At 37.8% G+C, this 22,284-nt stretch overlaps 1 protein-coding gene across 1 annotated transcript in view; it reads right to left on the bottom strand.

The window, feature by feature from the left end:
* Positions 1–3,390: 3,390 nt before the first annotated feature.
* cacna1bb (calcium channel, voltage-dependent, N type, alpha 1B subunit, b) overlaps positions 3,391–22,284 on the bottom strand; it is a 141,761-nt gene continuing 122,867 nt past the window's right edge. Inside the window, exons 37-46 of the mRNA XM_038268305.1 lie at positions 18,733–18,838; positions 18,523–18,630; positions 16,857–16,966; positions 13,409–13,569; positions 12,258–12,387; positions 12,069–12,182; positions 9,826–9,864; positions 7,110–7,368; positions 6,108–6,331; positions 3,391–4,620 (exon numbers count right to left, since the gene is read on the bottom strand). Coding sequence (XP_038124233.1) covers positions 4,078–4,620; positions 6,108–6,331; positions 7,110–7,368; positions 9,826–9,864; positions 12,069–12,182; positions 12,258–12,387; positions 13,409–13,569; positions 16,857–16,966; positions 18,523–18,630; positions 18,733–18,838 — 1,794 coding nt within the window. The 3' untranslated portion in view covers positions 3,391–4,077. The remainder of the gene's footprint in view (positions 4,621–6,107; positions 6,332–7,109; positions 7,369–9,825; positions 9,865–12,068; positions 12,183–12,257; positions 12,388–13,408; positions 13,570–16,856; positions 16,967–18,522; positions 18,631–18,732; positions 18,839–22,284) is intronic.

Genomic DNA, 22,284 nt, shown 5'->3' with positions numbered 1-22,284 from the left:
ACAGAGCCTGATGGAACGTGATCATCCTGCAATTTCTCATTGTGAAACTTGGTATTAAGGCCATCCAATGTCAATAAAATAAAATGACCTACAGCAGAATAAAAAGCATTAAAATGCTTTCCTCCCTGTAAGCACAATGTTAATGAGCCTGAAATGAATTGGATTTTAATTAGTTTATTAGATTTCAGCAGCTGTGGAAGAAGATTGTCCCCCCGATTTGTATGTTTCAATCAATAAAATCAAATAAAAGTTTTTTTTTATATGTTTATGTTAAGAAAATACAATTTGAAAAATGTTTCTCTCTAAATTTGTTCTTTTGTAATCAGGTGTATTATTGTATACTTTGAAATAATACAATATGCAAATAATCAAATAATTATCTGATTACATCATTTTAAACAAGTTTTTTTTCTTATCAAAGTCAGACTAAAAAAGGTTTAAAGTAACTTTTCTTACTCTAAAATCAAATCTTACTGAAATCAGTGCAAAAACAGACATACTAACCCCTCTGACTTCTATTCACAGTGAAATACGCTGCAGTTTCTCAGCTATTATATACAGAAGAGGATTAGGGCCACTGGAAAAAAAAAAAGTTAACAAATTTTTTAATTTTATTTCAGTTTAACATGGAAAAAAAGTCAGAATTCTGACTTTTTTCCTCAGAATTCTGACTTTAATCTCAGAATTCTGACTTCTTTCTCAGAATTCTGTGATTAAAGTTAGAATTCTGAGAAAAAAGTCAGAATTCTTAGATTAAAGTCAGGATTCTAAGAAAAAACTCAGAATTCTGAGAAAAAAGTCAGAATTCTAAGAAAAAACTCAGAATTCTGAGAAAAAAGTCAGCATTCTGAGAAAAAACTCAGAATTCTGACTTCTTTACCATACTAAACTGAAATAAAATTTAAAAATCAGTTAACCTTTTTTTTCCACTGGCCCTAATCCTCTTCCGTAATTATAAGCAAGAGATGACCAAAAAAAAAACATCAAGAAAGTCATGTTTTCTTCTTTCCGAATTTATTGACAAAAGCAAACATATAACATACAGCAAGCCTTACCTTTTAAAATAAAAAAATATATTGAGCCCAGTGGAAGGAGGTAAAGACTGAGAGCAGAGCTTACATGTAGCCGCCTGGAGTGGGTTTTCACCTTAACTTCCTTTCGTTTTCACAAGTCTGAAAAATGTGGCTTAAAATCAAATGGGTAAAACCCATCTGGAGCTGTGACAGCAGCACGCAGCATCCATAAGTGGGTTGGTTGTTTTATAGCAGGCATCATGCACTCGACTCCACACAAAGGAACAGAAATAAAACCCAGTGCTTCACACTTTTTAAACACTTCGATGCCGTTTGTGCATCAGCTGTACATCTTATATATAACACATCTTTAATGTACAACTCTTCACACAGCAAACGGAAAAGCCCCTGAACCTGGGCAAAGCAGCGGGTAAAGCTATGGGGCAGATGAAGTGTTGTCTTGTTGCATAGCCCTACTTTTTAACATGTTTCTTTAGTGAACAGTCATCTGCAACAACAACTTCTCGTACCTGTGGGTTTAACTACAGGTCAGTTCACCTGCAAACCCTCAGTAGTCCTTTCAAAATCAAAGATATGAGAAGGAGGAAAGCCCAGAAAATCTGCGCTTACAGTATATGGCAGAGAGGATAAATTTAATACACACTCGAAGAGGCAGGTGTTTCTGAAATATTTAGGGTTTTTAGATATTTTTTTAAAAAATGGCACTTTTTCTCCATCCATAGACCATTTCTTGTGAATGACTGGCAGTAGATCAGAGAGAAGAAAGGCAAATGCTTACCACAAACCCTTCAGCCAAAGTACAAACACTACTTTTTGACAACCCTCATCATGCACTACATTACATACTCTGAAATAATTGTACTAATTTGAATATACCAACCAGAAGAATTGTACAAAACGAATGTATTTTTCTGCATTTAAATCCGAACAAGAAGTTTTGTCTGTAAAGTTTTCCCCTCCCAGCCACAGTTCCTCTCTCTGCTGTCTGAGTTTGAGTCCTTCTGAGTCGAAGCGAAGTGGAAATCTTAGCAAGTCGTGGTAAACGAGGCACTTGGTATTTGGCCACTTGATGCCAGAAAGGAGCTCCTCTGGTTCCGTGTGAACCGAAATCTTTTACATCCTGTACAGGTTACAAAAATGTGACAGTGGAAACGTGGCAGAAAAGGTGGGATCTCAGCTACTAGGGGATAATCGGTTGACTTGCTTTGGATTTAAAAAAAAAAGCCTTCAATTAGTGTTGAAATTGCCTTGTAATTTGCATTTCTACAGAAAATAGCCTTACAAGCCTGATTCTGCAGACCTCAGTAGGCCGCTGCAGCTGGTTGGTTTTCAGGAAACATGACACCAACAAGGGAGCATTCAGTTAAAACAATAGAGGATAATCTACACTGGATTGAAGGAAGGGCAATGTTGAGACGATGGAAGCGTCCGAAAAGACATCAAACCATCAGGACGGAAAACATGCTGCAAGTCAGGTGCTGCCTCCCAGTCTAGCACTGCTGCATCTAACTCCACATGCATCGCAGTCACCCCAACATGGCTGACATGATTAAAACATTGGTCCAATTAAGGAACTGTATAAACCCCAGGTGTCCTGTCAACCTAATATTATATTTTACATTTTTGTTTTTTTTCTGATAGCCATCCGTCAATTTACCACCCTGACCACTTGGTGGCGTAGGATGTAATAATTAGCTGTTTTAACCAGACCTGGTTGTTTTGAAATCTCTTTTTAGTCTATAACCTATGGATTTAAATAAATGAAAAGAGATGCTTTAGATGGTTTGTAATCATAATAAAAAAACCAAAATGATAGATAAAAGCAGATTAGGGCTATTTTTTTTTTAAACTTTTTATGACCATTATTATAATAAAAAAGACTAGCACCTGTCCCTAAACCACCTCTTGTAAAGATCTCTACATTGCAGATGGAATCTTGACTGTTAAAAGCTGAGTTAAAGCACTCTGAGACCCAGGTCCATTCTATGACAGAACAGAACCAACACGATTTTTTCTGTAGTTATCTGAGGAAAAAAGGAAAACTCTGCACATGTCATGGTGCCTTAAGTCTGGATAAAGTCTGGTGCAACTAAACACCGTCCTTTTAGATTTTTGGTGTTTATTTCAAAACATTCAATCCAATTAAGGTCCTAATTTGACCTTCTTCACAGGGTTTAATAAATCTTTTGTATTTTTAGTTGAATGCTCCCCAGCTGGGGGCCACGATTCCCTGGAAATAAGCTTGTTAAGATCTGCATTTGTTCTCGTAGCTGTAGAACTTTTTGAAGAATAGGACCTGTCAAGGCATCTTTTTAGAAAGAAATAAATTAAAGGGCAATTCACATGTTTTTATGTCTATACCCTCTCTCTTCATGGCCTGAAAAAAAGATTATATTGATTACAACCGTATGATTAAATTGAGGTATGTTAAAGAAAGATATTTTCTGTTTTAAGCATAAAAAAAAACAAAAAAAAAACAAAGATAATCTACGAGTAGAGATTCCACATTTCCGCCTCATTGGTTTTAGTCTTTTTCTAATCATATCTATAGAAATATTAGATGCTATATAACCATTTTAATACCTGAATGAAAACATTTCTTCCCTAAACTATACCACAGCAGCAGCTAAACCAACAAAGAGATGCTGTCCAGTGGATTAAATATTTTACCTATTGTAGAGATGTGACAAACAAACTGAGCAGCTATGATTTAGCATCAGGAATGAGGCATTCTGATTGGTCTTAAACACAGTTTACAGCTTGACTCAGAACATTTTGGCTTATATCTTCTGAATTTACCAGCCAAGGCAGAAGGTTTAGGGTCTTCACGTGTGCTATAATCTCAGTGCAAGTAAAACGGGATAGAAAAAGGTGTTTCTTCTCCAGTAAAGAGATCGACACTAAAAAGCTGGAATGACCTGTGAACTTCTTCAACAGCGCAGTCCACTGACTCTTACCGCCGGACCGGCCTCGGCCCGGCCGATGTCAGCACTCAGCGGCGCTTGTTTAGCCTTTAGTTATCCTTTCAAAGCTTTCCACTCAGCTAGCACCAGTCTTCCTCCTCCTGCTCCCTGAGACCCGCTGTTCCTCTGCTACCGGGCCCCGATGCAGACCCCAGAGTGAAGTGGTACCCGTTCGGAACTCCCGCTGCCCGCCCCTGCATGGCGGCTGCGGTAACGGGCGTAGCAGCGCTTCCCTGCGAGGACGAGGTGGGAGCGGAGCTTCTGGAAGAGTGTCCCCCTCCGTGGCTGCTCACAGCGTCCTGGAAGTCCTCGCCCTCCTCAAGGAGGGCCTGCTGAGGGGAGTCCAACTGCTGCCTGTTGGAGTTAGAGTCCGAACTGACAGAGGTGACTGGGGTTTTAGACTCTTCGTGACCCGCCAGCAGGCGGTCGTGCTCTGGTATGCCACGGCAGAAGCGAGCCTGAGGCCCAGCTGTGGAGGTGCTGGCGCTGGATGGAGGAGCCGAGGAGGTGGAGGTCTTGTAGGCTACAGCCGGGCGAGGTGTGAGCGGCGTCTGCGGGAGCTGCCTACGACCACGGCCATGCATGTTGTTACCAGAAGACAGCTTCACCACAGAGCCTCCCTGCTGGGAGACAGAACCAAACTGTAGCATTAAGGATGTCTTAGTGAGGTGGGGTCTAATTCCTGAACTTTTGACCAAAATTACGGTCTCTTTTACAAACTAAGCAATTCCAGTCCTGGAGGGCCAGTACTTTGCAACCTTTAGAAGTGTCCTTTGTCCAACCCACATGAATCAAGTAATTTGATAATTCAAATGACTCTAGAGAAAAGAACTGCATACTAAGGAGGTAATTATGACATTTGATATGTGTGTGGAAGCAAGTACAGGTCTAACAATTGTAGAAAACCGTCCCTTAAGGACTGTAGTAGCACACGCCAGCTTAAGAGCCTGTGCAGAAACCCCTTAAGACTAAACAGGTCATCCATATTCTCTGCTTTACAAACCTTCATGCACAAAGCTCGATGTAAACTAGCACAGAACGAAAGCTAATTATTGGGTTTTGGTCTAAGACAAAGGTCAGAAGTCTTGTTGGTTACATAGACAGGCTATTCTTCTTGAGTAAATCCTAGATAGTGTTAAATGTTCTGAGGTTAAATCAACTGATTTAAACCTGGACTGGTGACCTGTCCAGGGTGTACCCTGCCTCTACCTGTAGACACCTGGAGATAGGCACCAGCACCCCTTCGCGGCCCCGCTTGAAATAAGCGTGACGGAAAATGGATGGATGGATGATTTAGACCAGTGGGTTCAAACTGAACCTTCCTCGCAGTAAAACCTGCGACCAGGCTGACCAAGCTGAAGCTCTGACTAGCTACAGAAATGTTGGTCAAGAGAAAAGAAGACGTGGGTTCAAGCGGATTTCTGGGATTTCTAGGGCCAAACTATCATCCATGAGAATAAATATAATTTTCCAACCTGCAATAGCCCCTCTGTTTCCTTGTGTTTCTGGTTTACGATGTTTTCTCCAGTCAAGCTAGCATGTGTTTGTTGATTGATTTAAATCTGAAATGTACTGGGACTCTTTCCTGTCTGAATTATTTTCCTGACTACCTTATGTATTCCCTGGGACTGCTGCAGCTCCTGTCCAATCAGCCTTTTTGTGGAGTCATTCTGTTGAGCCGCATGGCCTTGCTAACCTGAAACCAACCAGTCACACCGTAGCTGGTGCAGTGCAGCTTTGTCCCTCTACCTACAGGTGATTTTGAAGACAGCCAATATTCACTGAGCTGAAGGATTAGTTGGGCTTTATACAAATAGAAAGGCAGAACCTTGACCCGAATGAGGGCCTTCACAATCATGAATCTTCACCTGATCTACGACCAGAAGGTTTATAACAAACAGACTCGAGCCGTCATGAAGCTAAGAAAACCAACTGCTGAGAACCTCTTAAGTTTTCACTTAACCGATTAAGTATTTGGATGATTCTATTTTTTATAAACTTACCTGCTCCATTCCTTTCTTTTTTTCTGTTTTGAAGCTGAATTGACAACCTGATAATTTCCAACCACTGGTAATCCAGTGGAACTGGATTCCAGCTTGAATGATCTCACCTGTTTGATAAGACCAGTGTCTAGGCTCTCTCCTGGAGATGCGGACCGGCTCGGACCGGCCGACCTGGCCTGACAATGCTCCCTGCTGCAGTACCGCTCGCAGGAGTAGTACCGCTGCTTCTCCCCAGCAGAGGAGTGGTGCCTCCTTTCGTGAGGGCGACTGCGGTCCCGCTCCCTCGCTCGTTCTCTGGACAGACCATCAGCTGACGGGTCCTCAAATGACCCTACAGTACCAGAGTAAAAATAAATCAGGTGTCGTAAACACTGCATCATCATGAGCTAACAGATCGAGGCTACCACTATTCTAATTTAATTGTTTCTGATTAACAAATAAACTTTAATGGCAGAAAAAGGTTACATGAGAAAAACACAGTGAGCATCGCTCCAACCTCCTGTTCCTTCATCTTTCAGAAAGAACAACACTATTAATTGGGAAGGAACTTTGTACTGCTGTGCTAAATCAGGGCAACTTTATTACACAACATAAACACAAATTGGTGAAATTGGGACAAAAGTCTTCCGGACAACAACTTAAAAAAAAGAAAAACAAAAGAAAGAAAGAAAGACACGTGAATACAGTGAACAGCTGAATGAGCCACTATGGAAACAAAGGAAAATATAAACAAACCAGTTGCGTACATTCATAAACGAGCCGATAGACATACAGACAGATTGGTGTCACTAGTTTTTTTTTGAAGAGCTTAAATTAAAACATAAACTAGTTTAAAACAAACTAGTTTAAAACATAAACTAAGTTGACAATGACTAATCATTATTCTGACTGATGATTAGGATATTAATTGAACTACTGTATTTCCGCGACTATAAGGCGCATATAAAAAAATTTTTTCCCTCAAAATGTGCGGCGCACCCTATGTGTTACTGCGGACGTTGTTGAGACAGCCATAAGGACGTTAAAGGGGGAATGGTGGGCGTGGATTGGCTGCCACGCAAATGGACAGAAACTGCCGCCTATGGGGAAAGTGGAAGTGAGCGGCTCACCGGCTGTTCTGGACGGCTGAACGGAGGACGGATTGTCCAAAGATTTCTGTTTCTTGTCCTTGTCCCTGCGCCGATGGCAGCGGTGATGGTGGTGATGATGGTGGGCTCTCTCCTGACCCTGGCCCTGATCCGTGCCAGCAGGAACCCGGTTCTGATCGACCCGCTCCAGGTCATAGTCCCTCAAACCTGCCTCCTGTTGGGGGCGCTGTGGCGTCAGCGAGGACAGCGAGCGTTTGATGGGGCTGAGATCAACGATTGGCTGAAAGGGGAAAAATAAACAGATGAAGTTTGATGAAAGGGGACTGTCAGGTGGCAGCTTCACCCAAGTTACTTAAAAATCAACAAAACATTTATAACACAAAAATAGAGAACAGGGGGTCGACGTGAAACCTGTTCTTCAATTATCAGGGGAACTTTAGAAGAAGGAAGAGATTTCTATGGCATAAAAAGAATCAAACAGAAAACAAAGAAGGCAGAACTGGCCTTTGATTTCAGCTTTTATCCTACTATATATGGAGGTCCAATTTATGTCTGTGACTGTAATCGCTCCTTGTCTTAGTAAAACTATGGTGTCAACAAATCTGTTATAGATCAGTTGGATTTCAGAATTCTTTTCTTTTTGCCAAATGGGAGACTAATAACGAGAAAGACGGTCTTTGTGACTGTCTCTGAATTAGAAATTTAGTTAAATCTCTTTAGCATCACAAGCTTTATGACTTTGGTCCAACCTTTGGGTTTCTTTCCACTAGCTTCTCACAGTAGTTTAAAGAACCTTGGTCAGGTTCCCCTCTCCTCACACATTATTTTTTAGCTCAGGCTATATATATTTAATGGGACTGAGATAACAGTCCTTCCAAAGGGCTGACTTATGTATCCTTAAGCCATTTTGTAGTTAACTTGACTTAACTTAGGATCAGCGTCCTTTTTGACGATCCATTTATGTCCTATCTTTAACATACTGGCTGATATCCTAAGATGTAGCCTTAATATTTGTAAAAGTTTTCTTTTTTCCACAAAATACCTGCCATGGTATTTAATGAAGCGCACCTTTTTTGTCTCCTGGAGCAGAAAAAAGACTATATAGATATATATATATCTATATATATATAGATATATATCTATATATGTGTGTGTGCGTGTAGAAAATATACATACAAGCCACTATAATAATGCATATTCTCAATTCTAAATACTTGATCTAAATGTTTCTATCTTCTTTCAAAGAAATTGTAATAAATGAACACATTTCTGGCCTTTTTAAAGATATAAAACAAGTAAATAAATATGTGTCTCGCTAAAACTGCTGAGAGATTTAACTCTTTTCTCAAGACTCAAGGCTGTTCTTAGCAGCTTGATTCAAAAAAGTTATGGTGCATATTTGTTTTACTTTGAAATCTATTTTTTTTACTATATGTTTTTTTCATTTTCTTATTGATTTTTATCCTTTTTTATTTTTATTGAATTGTACAGAACTTTTGGCAGCATCTGTTGTTTAATTAGCAAAAAATAGATGCAAATATTAATTCATGTTAATACTCCTCACTATATATGGACCTTCTGTGTTTGCTTCGGGCCTCTACTGCTTTCTTACAATAAAATAGTTTTGCAGCTTTTAAATGTTCAGTTTCTTCGACCCATAAAGTAGCTGCTATTTTAATCCACTTTTGTTTTTGCAACATATCAAAAACATATCAAAATGCAAGTATGCATTAATGTGGAATAATCACCTTTATCCCTAAAAAAGAATAACAACTTCCTTAACTTTGTTTTGTTCAGCTGTAAAGACAGTGCTACTCACCCCATCTGATTCTTACCTTGTTGAGCAGCTGGGATTGCAGCAATCAAACTGGTGAGCTAAAGAAATGGAACAGGAACCTAAACGCACCGTCCAACCTCCTGATAACTGATTTAAGCAATGATTTTAAATAAAACGGCCAATTTTACTGGTTTAAAATGATAAATTCTTTATGTGATTAGATAAATAAAGGATAATATCTTCCATGTGAGGTATGTTAGGTGGTTTAGGTGTTCCTCTAGCTCACAGTTTGAACTGCTGCTGCAGTCAAAATCCAAAGGTGACGAATCATGTTAAGAAACTAATCTTAACACAACCATTCAATTAATAAGCAGCCTTAAAATCTTATTTTGAAATAACGAGCAGATTTGCCCGAGGAAGAATCTCCAGACTGTATTTCTTATTTCTGTTCCTATCTGAAAGATTGATTCCTTCAAAGCTTAATTTAAAGTCTAAAAAGAATCAGACTTCTTAATACATTTTAATTAAATTAGGCAAATAAGATTTTAGGGCTGAAATCAACACAAATGATGAAATCAAACATGTTTTAAGTTTTTCTTTCAAACAGAAAAGCAGCAGTACCGTCTCTACCTTTCACAGAACAACACAAACACACACGACCAAAAAGTGTAGCACTGTACTGCTGTAGCAACTGGTTGGAAAGCAGGAAAGAGAGCTTGACGTACCCTGAGAACACATACAGATACCTTTCCAAGGATGTATGGCTTTAATGGGTCATGTGAATGTGTTTGCTGTGAAAGCCGCTTTTTACCGACATTTATATGAAATGATTGGTGCATTGTGGAGGGCGTCAACTCTGCAATGTGATGGGGCAAACACAGACAAGAGAGGAAAGGCAAGAGGAAAGAGAGGAGGGGAGAGAAGAAGCGACAGAGAGGTGGCGCAACAGGTGGTACATACTGCCAGGTGGGTCCCGGGGGCGTGGCGAGGGTGGCTCCGCTATCAGACAGCACGCACAAGAGGAGGTGGGCAAAACATTAGCAGTGAGCATCAACAGAAGAAAACAAAGGGCAGACAGAGTTGGGGGCTGGAGACTTGAGAAAGACGAGGCTGTTACCGAACGTCCAAAACTCCAACAGAACTTTGAAACAGATACGATTCGTAAAATAAACTCATGTTACATATGGAGTTCCTCAAGGCACTCTACTGGATCCTGACATGATTTAATTATGAAAGCTGCCATTAAGTTACATTTGTATGGTATACAGGATTGCTCAAAAGTCTATACCCTCTTTTATCCCATCCAGCAGATCTTTCTATAATCTTTTCAAAAGGTTTTGGTTAATAATTTACCCAGATTTTCTGAAGTGTTGGCTTAATTATTATCTGTAGAGATCCTGACTTTTTAGGAGAAGGATTATCTGTTTATTCAAATAGTTCACTCTCATCACCTGATGACCTAAACTGATTCCTAAAGCTATACGAGCAACAAGTTTTGTGCACAAAAGTTATTTTGAATACAATTGGTTTTACTGACTCTTAATTACCAATGAAGTGTCAGGAAGTAGAGACATTCTAGATGGGAGTGTCCAAGGAAACCTGCAAACTGCTCATTGTGAAAAGCAGCAGCACCATCCTGACCTGGATGACAAGGAGGGGACCAACCATCCAAAGCAGGAGGATTATTTTAACCCCTAAATTCTACGATTTAACCCTTTCATGCCCCTAGGAGTCCCAAGGAATTAAGTAGTGGTTATAAACTTTTGAACAGTGCTCTCATTCAACTTCATTAATTTGCTCATTCAAACCTATCAGATTTTTATTTGCAAAATAAAATTTGACAATCAGTGTGTTGGTTTATAACACAAAATCAGTCTAGCAGATTTATCAATGATAATCTGTGAAGCATAAGAATAATTTGCAGGAATCGTGGAGCGACGGCAGCCTGAGTTCTTTAAAGGGCTTAAAAATGCAACGTAAACAGCAGGAAAGCACATGTTCAAGAATCATGGGGGAAACACGGATGACGGAGAAAAACAAGACAGACAAGACAGTGAAGACCCTAAAGCTGGACACACATGATTCGACAGCTGGAAAAATCCAGAAACAGGGAAATAAATCCTTTATACATGATGCTGGTAGAACTGATTTATCTAATTATTTGGATTTGGAAGTAAAAAGCAAAACGAAGAAAGAAAAGTTTGAAAAAAAATGTCTAAATTGTTAGATATGAATTTAATTGTCATCTATTCAAATAACCCATTTTCTTTAAAGGGTTTGATGAAGTAATGCTTATGATTGTAAAATGTGTTTTTTTCACATATATTATTAAACACAAAGAGTAATCCACCCAATGTGTCACCAGTTTTATGTTTCTAGCTAAAAACTCTATGCCTCCTTCCTTTAAACATAAAAAAGAAAACATAAAAACGTAGAAATTAGCAGTACTTCTGACCTTAAGTTTTTTTTATTACAAAAGAAGGATCAAAAATTTTGTCTTAAAAAAGCCTTAGAAATGAACTTAATTTAGGTATTAAATCAGGAAGACAGTTTAATTTAGAAATGGCACTACATTATAGAGTTATACTTGACAATTTTTTTATATTTTTACATTTGGTCTCTTTTGAAATTCCATGGTTTTATATTTTGTGGAAATATGTGATAGAGAAGCATAAAAGCAGTACATGATTTTGAAGTTTATCTACCGTAGTTAAATTAATTAATAAACACTCTGGTTTGAAGTTATAATGATACAAAATGAGAAAAGACTTGATGTCTGTTCCAGACTTATGCTTACTTTAATGGGGCAATTTATATTTTTGTAAATTATCTCTATTTTTAATCAAAGGAATGGCAAAAAAGTGTGCTGATGCAGTGCTATGATCCTAAGTTTGACCTTTTGAGTCTAGAGATGAACTGCTTGCTGCCGTCCGTAAAACAGAGGAAAGGGCCAGGCGGGTTTAGGTCGAGGTCAGCAGGCTGATTTATGTGGGCAGACAGGGAGCTGCTCTGCCTCCATTTGCTTACGGTTGATTTCACTTTGGCCTTTTATCAGTCCTGTCCTCTATTAGTCCAGCCGCTTATTTCACTTTCCCGCTAGGGAACAATCAGAACGTCTACAGTGGCAGCATTTCTAAGAAACATACACTGACATGGAGAGCACAGGAACATACGGAGATGCTTTCAACAGGGGAGGAGCTTACGTGGTACTCGGCATTTAGGCGAGGGAGAGATGCAGCTCTGGTATGGCCCTCCAGGCTGGGATACCCCTCTGAGTCTGAAACATTCTCCACCGGCTTCGGATCGGCCCGCTGCTCCTGGAGAAAACACAACACAAGCATCTGTGGGAAGTTTTAAAGGAGGGAAATTGAAATAGGAGAGTCTTTTTCTACCTGTGCTCTGGTGGAGCACGGCACATCCTCTGACTGGCCTCTCTGCAGCCTCCGCCGGGCTTTATGCCTCTGAGCTGCCTGGGAAAAATCTCCAGACTGGGAATGTTTTATGTTGCTCCTCTGGTTCAGCCTGTGTGGGAAATGAAGAAGCTTTATGTATTTTGCATTAAAATAGGTGGTGAAAGGATGACAAAATACATGTATTAAATAGAAAGCTATGACTGTCATGTTTCTTTCTACTTTCTGTCATGATTAAAATGCTAGTGAGAAGGGGGACGATCCCTCTTTTATTAAAGTCCGTTCCTGTAACCAGAGTAAGAAACTGGATTCCATCTCAGCTTACAGGCTAGTCTTGATCCTGGTTAGCGCTGGAATCCAAAAAGGTAGTTAATTGTCACCGGTTTCCGAGTTCAGCCTCGAGTTCAGGCCTCTAGCTTGGGATCGAGGTGTTGTCTCAGATTTAAGTTGCTTGTTTCATGCAGCTGATGTGGTTCTGCTGGCTTCTTAAAACAATGCAAACTATTATTTAACAGCTAGCTGTGGCTCCAGGGGTTTCCAGAGGTCCTTTATTGCTGTTGCCCTCAGACTCTTCAACAACTGTTTGCAATAAACGATCCAAGATCTTCCTCGTCGCAAAATGGTGAATGAAACTGTGCAATGATTGTGCATCAATCAAGCACCAGAGCATCTATCTGTGTTTCTACAAGACAAAAATCTGTTTTACTTTATATAGCTGTATAGCAATGAAAAATATTAGACTTTTTAAACTTTTAAATAATTATTTTTTATTTCCATCTGTTTTAGAAAGTATTTCCCCTGTAAAAGCTAAATAAAAAAGCAAACTCTATTCTATTCTATACTATTTTATTCTCGTCTACCACATTCTACATTATAGTATTCTATTCTACTCAATTCTACCCTTCTATTCTTTATTTTACTATACTGAAATTAAAATACTCCTTTAGAGTAATGCCAATAGCTCATACATACACTGATCCACAGACCGGTTGGCAGTTAAGAGTCAAGTGCCTTGCCCAAGGGCGGATGTGAACTTGGCAGCTAGAGTTAAACATATTCTCTTAGAACTTTCCATAACAACACCATTTGCTGGGTGGTTAGCATTAAGTGAACAGTAGGTGTAGCGGTCTTACGCTGTTGCACGTTTGCTGGAGCTGTTGATGGTGGTGCTGGGTGGGACTTCTGGTTTGGGTTCTGGCTCAGGGTCTGGTGGGGGAGGTGGTTTGATTGGCGGCGCTGCCTCGTGTAAGTGAGTGAAGGGAAGCACAGGACGGAACAACGCGCTCAGTTTACTCTGCAGGACAGAAAAAAAACATCATTTAAATCATTAAATATTTAAATTAATCAATCCTCTGGATAATTTACAATATTAGTAAAACATACAGTAAATAAACTCATAAACCGCTATTTAGGTGGATTAAGCTTTAAAAATTGCTTTTATTCAATCTAGTGCCCAATAAACACATTTTTAATTTCTTGCAAACATTTTTCCAACCAGCTTTCATTGAAGGTTCTAAATGTTTCTTATTTTTTAACACTGAATTTCAATTCAATCAGAAGCTAATTGCAGCTCAGACAAACAAGCAGGTGTATAAAAGGTTGCATTTCACTGACACCGTGTGTCATTTTCACAGCAGGTTTATAAATATCCATGACACATAACAGGAAATACTTAACATCTGAGACAGGTGTCAGTTTGATTTATAGTTATTTAAAACATGACATTTTTAGCTGGTTTAAAATCATTTTTTACTTCTTTTTTTTTATATTTCATTGTGTTTTTCCTTTGTTTTTTAAGAGTCTCAGGCCCAAGAGAGCATTAGCTACAAAACATTAAAAAATATCTTTTGTGATTAATATGACGCACATCTTTTGCATGAAATGTTTATAAAGGAATATTAAATGAAGAGTTTAGGGGTTTTTAGAAGTACATGAATCCATGATTACATTAAGAAAACTTTCTTAAAGTTTTCTTAATGTAAGAAATGTAAGAAAACAAAACTGGAATTATATCGCAAAGATATTATAAACTCTTCAACTTTCCCAGATTTAATTGATTTTTACTGGAGCGTTATGTAGTAAAACAATGCATAGAGGGCTGTTCTTGTGAGGTGGATAGAAAATAATACTGAAAGGCTTGATCTACATTTGTTCTTCTTCTTTAAACTAAAGCTCTGACTGTAAATAAATTCCTCTGCCTTCAGGTTTCACATAATCAGAAACTAAAGAACGTTCTCTGCTTTAGGAATGTTCTTCTTTAGCATGAATATAGTTTTTAGGTCCTGTTTCCTTTTAAATTAAACATGCATTGTTTTTCCCCCCCCCTCTGTTTATTTACAATTATAATGAGCGTAAACAAATGGTCTTTAGATATAGAACATAAAAATCTGACCTAAACGAAAGAAAATCTTTTATAAATCCCTGTATTTTTTAGCCATGAGTCTTGAGGCGTCAATGCTTTGTTTGCAGATCATTTCATGTCGTACCAATTTCCAAACAACAAAGAATAAAAACCACTAATGCTAAAAACATTACTATGTATTTTTTTCTTTCAGTTGGATGATTTTGACATGATTTTATTCCTGTTTTTAAAAACCTTTTAACAAAATACCAACTTAATCAGAAAAATGTTCAAGCTTTAAATAAACACGTAAAACAACTACAAACATACACTCACCGGCCACTTTATTAGGTACACCTGTCCAACTGCTCGTTAACACTTAATTTCTAAGCAGCCAATCACATGGCGGCAACTCAGTGCATTTAGGCATGTAGACATGGTCAAGACAATCTCCTGCAGTTCAAACCGAGCATCAGTATGGGGAAGAAAGGTGATTTGAGTGACTTTGAACGTGGCATGATTGTTGGTGCCAGAAGGGCTGGTCTGAGTATTTCAGAAACTGCTGATCTACTGGGATTTTCACGCACAACCATCTCTAGGGTTTACAGAGAATGGTCCGAAAAAGAAAAAACATCCAGTGAGCGGCAGTTCTGTGGGCGGAAATGCCTTGTTGATGCCAGAGGTCAGAGGAGAATGGCCAGACTGGTTCGAGCTGATAGAAGGGCAACAGTGACTCAAATAACCACCCGTTACAACCAAGGTGGGCAGAAGAGCATCTCTGAACGCACAGTACGTCGAACTTTGAGGCAGATGGGCTACAGCAGCAGAAGACCACACCGGGTGCCACTCCTTTCAGCTAAGAACAGGAAACTGAGGCTACAATTTGCACAAGCTCATCGAAATTGGACAATAGAAGATTGGAAAAACGTTGCCTGGTCTGATGAGTCTCGATTTCTGCTGCGACATTCGGATGGTAGGGTCAGAATTTGGCGTCTACAACATGAAAGCATGGATCCATCCTGCCTTGTATCAACGGTTCAGGCTGGTGGTGGTGGTGTCATGGTGTGGGGAATATTTTCTTGGCACTCTTTGGGCCCCTTGGTACCAATTGAGCATCGTTGCAACGCCACAGCCTACCTGAGTATTGTTGCTGACCATGTCCATCCCTTTATGACCACAATGTACCCAACTTCTGATGGCTACTTTCAGCAGGATAATGCACCATGTCATAAAGCTGGAATCATCTCAGACTGGTTTCTTGAACATGACAATGAGTTCACTGTACTCAAATGGCCTCCACAGTCACCAGATCTCAATCCAATAGAGCATCTTTGGGATGTGGTGGAACGGGAGATTCGCATCATGGATGTGCAGCCGACAAATCTGCGGCAACTGTGTGATGCCATCATGTCAATATGGACCAAACTCCCTGAGGAATGCTTCCAGCACCTTGTTGAATCTATGCCACGAAGAATTGAGGCAGTTCTGAAGGCAAAAGGCATGGGGTACCTAATAAAGTGGCCGGTGAGTGTAATTAATAACTATAATGATAAAAAGGATACAAGTATTGTAGACTTTATGGAGTGTGTTTTTAAATATTTTCCAAGTTATGTGTTCATTAAATAGCTGTGTGCTCTTTTGATTATTTAAGAGGAATTACGTTTTTAGATTTGATGGAAGATGACTGTTGATGTCTGCGGAAAAAAAGACCATACACTGAAAAAATCGAATTCTAGATAAGTCAATTTTTCTTAAATTAGGTGCATTCGTTCTTAAATTTAGGAGGTAAGTGAGACACTTTGTCAATGGATCAAGACAATTTACATTTAAAATAAGAAAAAAACTATTGCATTGCCTTATTTCAAGAGCATATTATTTAATTTTCTTGTTTTAAGAGTAAAAATGCTAATTCCATTGGCAGATCATCTTATTTACCTACTCAAATTTAGGTTAAATACACTTAATTCAAGACACTTTTACTTATTTCTAGATTGTTTTTTGTATACATTTTTCACATGAAAATTTTACATTTTTCATAATACATTTTTCACAAAGACAATTATTAATTATTTTTTATAAACTCGTCAGCTTGAGTTTTTACTGAAAGTTGTGTTTTTTTCCCTTCTGGAGTAATACATCAGAAAGAGGAAAGTTTTATCCTGAATGAAGAAAGTCTTTTGACTGTTTTCTATAATCTTTTTTTTTTTTTTTGCTGTTCTGTGGTCACTTCAGCTCCATACCTGTGAGATCCCAGATGGGTTCTGCTGTTGGAGTTTCTTTGCTCGATTCTGTTTGTAGTAATCAAAGATCATGTGAGCAGCATAGACCTTTCCCACTGTCAGCTCATTATCTGCAGAGAGGAAGAGGACAGAGTCAGGCAGTTTCTTATTGTAGCCACTAGATGGTGGAAGAGGAGCAAGAATGTACAACTTAGGGATGGAGAATGGTCAGAAATAAATAGTTTTTCAGGAAAACAAGTTTTTTGCAAAACTCTTTCTACTAAATCTGTTAAGTGTTTTTTGTGTGTGTTGAAATATTGCTTCTGAAAGAAAGCTTAGAAAAGCATATTAGGAGACTGCTTTATGAAAGCAAGATGATCACTAAAAGTATTACGGTAATAAAAAAAAGGCATGATGAAAATTGAAAATCCTTTAAAAAAGTATTCAAACCGCTTAATCTAGACTTTTGAAGGATTAGGAATGGAGAATAAGAAGCACATGAAGTTTAAAAATCAATTTTTTTATTAGAGACATACTGACTGTAACATCATCTGGACCTTTATAGTTAAATAAAAGTGAGAAGATTCTAGTTTCTGCTAAACTGAGGTAGAGATAGACTACTATCTTTGTAGCTATGCTGCTAGAGCCTTAGGCTGCCGGAGGACATACTGATTACTTCCCCTTTCTGGTCTCCAGTTATTTATTATCTGCTTTTAACTCTACTAATAACCCTGCGTTCCCTGCTTTCTGTGCGTGTAGAAGTTAAATCTGCCCCAGTGTCCCTCGGCTGAGCTACTGCTGTCAACACCTTTGTGTTCTCTTCAAAGATGATACATACTCTATGTCTCTGTTTATTCTATTTAACTTAGTCTCTCTACTAAAAAACATCTGAAAGAGCTACTAATTCAACTAACTGTGCTCGGCTTCATCCTATTTGCATTAGATGCTCGCCCAGTGGGAGTCATGGCTACAAGTTATTCACTCGTTTCAATCTGCTTGGGTTACCTTAGATTACAAAAACTAAACAAAAAACAAAAAAACAGTCTGAACGAAAAACTGAGCATTTTGCTGCATAATTTGATTAATAGGATAGATTTTTATATGTCTGAATTACTAGATAGAACTGACTTTGTGTAGAATTGAGCCATGTCAATAAACCACATATACTTGCAAATAAATTAGGTTTGCAGAAAGTATAAAAAAAAAAAAGATCACCAGGCTGGTGGGGCAGTGTACCAATAAAAACATGGGCATTAGCACCTCTATGACCAAAGAAAAGATTGCTGACCTCAGGGAGAGGAGGTCTGACTTGTAGCCTACTACCACTAGATGGGAATGTGTGAAGAGTGTGGCCAGCTTTAAGTTAATCCCTTGGTACTGTGCTGGTCAATTGTATATTTTTTTATTTGCAAGCTGCACCATAATGCACATTAACACGGCCCCAACAGATCCTCGAAAGGCCTCTTCTGAGCTTGCTGTTTGAAGAGAGTGTGCAGTATTCTGAGGGATTGCACAGACCTACACACTATTTCAGCACTCAGTCTAAACATCACTACAAAGTTTTGTTATTTTGCAATTTATGCATTGGTCAATGGACCGATCTGTTAAACTGAACCTCGTAGGATGGTAACATGACCAAAAAGCAGAGAAATCACAGCTTTTAAAGCCCAAACACCAACTGACTCACATTTATGCGGCGTCACAAGCAGGTCGACAGTCTTCTGCTGCAGGTTTGGCCACACTCGGTTGATTTCCCTCTTCAGGTCGGCGTCACACAAACGCTGCGCCAGGACACCTTGGAACAGACATCACATTAAATAAGCAGCAGAGCTCCTTCCTGTCAGAATGGCTAAAAAAATCAGCAGGGAACTCTAGATGTTGTATTTCCGAGCCTTACCGGATGCCAGCTTGATCTCGAGGGCGGTGCGGATCAGAGCCATCAGCGTGGAGGTGAAATGAACTGTGTTGTCATCAGCAATCGGCATGTTCATTCTCACCAGTCGCTACAATAGGTGGAAGCAAGGCTTAAGGGTTATGGTGTTGGAAAAGATCTTAAATGAAACTGTTCTGTCTGGTAAATGTATCCTAACTTTATTGAGCTTTAAACTCATGATTTTTTTTTCAGAAACAAGCTGCAAAAGTAACAAATAATTGTTTTTTTTCACCGTTCTGCCCAAGGCTAGGCAAGGAAAGTGCAGAAATAATTTAAGAATAAGAAATTTTCAATTATATGGTAGTGCAGAGAAATGTCATTTCTGACCTTTTTTTCCTGCAATAAATCATGAGGAAATGGTCAAAGACGCCTGTTGTAACAGAAAAACAGCAAATCCCTTCACCAGAAAAGCTGTAAGTAGCCAGTATTCAGCATCCGCTCTCCTCGGTTTTCCAATCAATGAGTGATTTAGATTTCGATCAATGTTCTGACCAGGAGGTTCAGCGATCGGTTCGTCAATAAAGCCTGGGGGAGAACAGGTCTCAGCATCTACTTTAGCCATTATTTATCGTAATTCAGAGGAAAACAGCTCTCATCATCAACATGATATGTTGACCATTAGGTACTTATTATGAGTTATACAATTCCAGAGGAGAATGATAATGAAATATAAAACTTAAACATTAATTAAAAATACATTTAAGACACGAATACTGGAAACAGATTTTAATTTTAGCTCCTTTTAATCCCATCCTGCTCAGTCTAGATCTGTTTGGTCTTACTGGTGATCTGAGATGAAATTTATGCAAATTTTTGGTTAAGGATGCCAACATCGGGAATCTTAAATATTTTTGCTAAACTGTTGTATAAATATAAATGAATATTGCACAGCAAAAAATGTATATCTAAGTAAGACTTTTGTTTTCTTAAAATAAGTGCATTTTTCTTGAATTGAGCAGGTATGTGAGACACTTTGCCAATAGGATAAGACAATTTACATTTAGAATAAGACAAAACAACTGCAGTCTCTTATCTCAAGTGCATAATATCTAATGTTCTTATTTTAAGGGTAAAAAAGCTAATTCCATTGGCAGATCATTGTATTTTAATTCAAATTTTTAGAATGTTTTTCCAGTGTGTGGATTTTGTTGAAACCTGGTCTTAGTCGTGCCATTTTAAACTAAATAATAACAGAACCCATTCTCCTGGTTAAACTCAAAACTGAAAAGTAAACTTCCACATGAGAGGAGGTGCCTTTTTTAATTGTGTATCTGGCAAAAATAACATATGAACACAAAGAGATGAAAATCTCATATTTAAGGTCCCACAAAACTAACATGCATAGTTATTAAAATCACTGGATCAAATATAACTGTGTGATCAAAATCTGGGCAGAGTTTCGAAAATCACTTTAATCTGTTTCCTGACAGCTATTTACTAAGCGTAAAGTTATTTTTATGAACAATATTTTTAGTTTGACTGGAAGAGGTTGTTGGTAATTTTTATAATGCAAACAAATGTGTTGAAGATTAAAAAATTAGGTTAATAAGGTTACAATATGTGTAGAATATATATTAGTTTAGTTTAAGCTCATCAGATGTGGAGATTTGCTGCTTACTTCTTCTTATTTTTTTAACACTTTTTATACTCCTAATGAACTTTAATTTGACTATTTCCTCACAATTTAATAAAAAAAAGACTGCAATTCCCAACAAATTTAATATATTATTAGATTATATTAACAGCTGTATCTGATAAATCTATCTATCCCCCCCCCAAAAAAACAAAAACATAAAAAAAAAAAAAAAAAAAAAAAAAAAAAAATATATATATATATATATATATATATATATATATATATATATATTTATTAGGTCAGATTTTTTTTCATTCCTATTTGTTTTGATGATTATGGCTTTCAGCTGATGAACAAAAGATAATGTTCAGTTGTGTAAATTAGAACAATCTTAACATTACATAACAACACAGTTGTTTTTATGTGGAGAGGAAACAAAAGTTAATTGTTTAAGAAGCTTACTTTTAATATGGTTCTGTATCCAAGCATGTTTAAAGAAAGTTTAGTGGAAGGAAAAAGTGTTGTTGAGAAGTCCAAGGAACGTTGACATCTAGAATACATATAATGTCTGGACTGCAGCTATGGTCAATGCTTAATGAGCCACCACATATTGATGTGTTTAAGAAAATGTCTTGCTCTAAAAAACCAAAGGTAAAATAAACATCAAAATGACTGCTACTCAGTGGCCTAAGGTCATCCTTTAAGATGGAAATAGAGGTGATATTTCATTTGAAAATGAAGAAATTGTACATTGGGGGATGAGTGAAAAAGCAGAGAATCCACACTGCTGAAGTCCAGGGGGTATTTCTAACACTTCATAGGTGCGTTTCCATTATAAAAGTGTGCAGAACTATGTCGATATTTTGATAAATGGGCAAAGTTTTGTAATTGCTGTTTTTTTTTTTTAATAATAAATACAGTTAGAATAGAACATGAATATGTTTGTTTATGTAATAACTCTAAAAACCAAAAACATGAGATATATCCATATTTAAGCCACGGCTCTAGTTGGCGCCATCATTCTTCAACAACTTCTAATCTTTATCTTTGTGATGTGATGTAAAAAAGGATTACTATTGCAGTTTTGAATTCAGATGACCCAAAAACAACCTCATAGAAGCATCAAAACTTTGTCGAAAAACTTTCAAAATGGTGTTTCAACTCAGCACATTTATTTTTGCAATTACAATCTGCGCATTATGATGGTTAACGGAAACGGAGCTAGTGGTGGCTTGTGTAACCATGCTGTCTACTGAAGTTTGTCCAGTGATTTTTCTGAATTCCTCTGTCGACTCAGATGTATGCTGGGAGATTCATTATTCCCTCTGCAATTTTTAAAGCCAGTGCCGCTGAGTTTTTTTAGCACCTCAGCAGAGCCACAGGCTGATTGCCTCCATATTAGAGACTGATGCATGATGCAAAAACTTACTTGAGTTCTTATTAAGAATATTTAATAAACAGCATATGGACATTCTCCACATTAAGCTAAAATAATTTTATTCCCCCATTAGATGTCTAAAATTCTAATTGAACCCATGACTTCACCTGTTTCTGTTGCTTCTGATGTTTTACAAACTTTTTTTTCCCACTAAACTCAAATAATCCAATAATACAGACATATTGTTATAAAAAAAATTGTCTATATTTTGAAAAATCTTAAACGTTACTTTAGATTAAATAAATAATAAAAAGAGTACCCATTTTATAAATTGGTTTTTATACAATATATTTGTGATTTCACTAACCGTATGCCATAATCAGCAAAACTAGGAAGAAATAGTGAAATACAATCAATCGCACTGGGTCTGATTAATTAATACACAAGTTTTACTATTTGAGTTGAATATTTAAGACAATTCAAATTTCAAATAATTATCTAAACTCATTCAGTGCACCTGGATATCTCAGACTTGTTGACAGAACAGATTAAATACTTGCAG

This window comes from Cyprinodon tularosa, unplaced genomic scaffold, assembly GCF_016077235.1.
Source record: "Cyprinodon tularosa strain WSP-4 unplaced genomic scaffold, ASM1607723v1 ctg7, whole genome shotgun sequence".
NCBI lineage: Eukaryota > Metazoa > Chordata > Actinopteri > Cyprinodontiformes > Cyprinodontidae > Cyprinodon > Cyprinodon tularosa.
The sequence above is the reverse complement of the archived record's forward strand: the minus strand, read 5'-3'. Positions and strand labels throughout refer to the sequence as shown.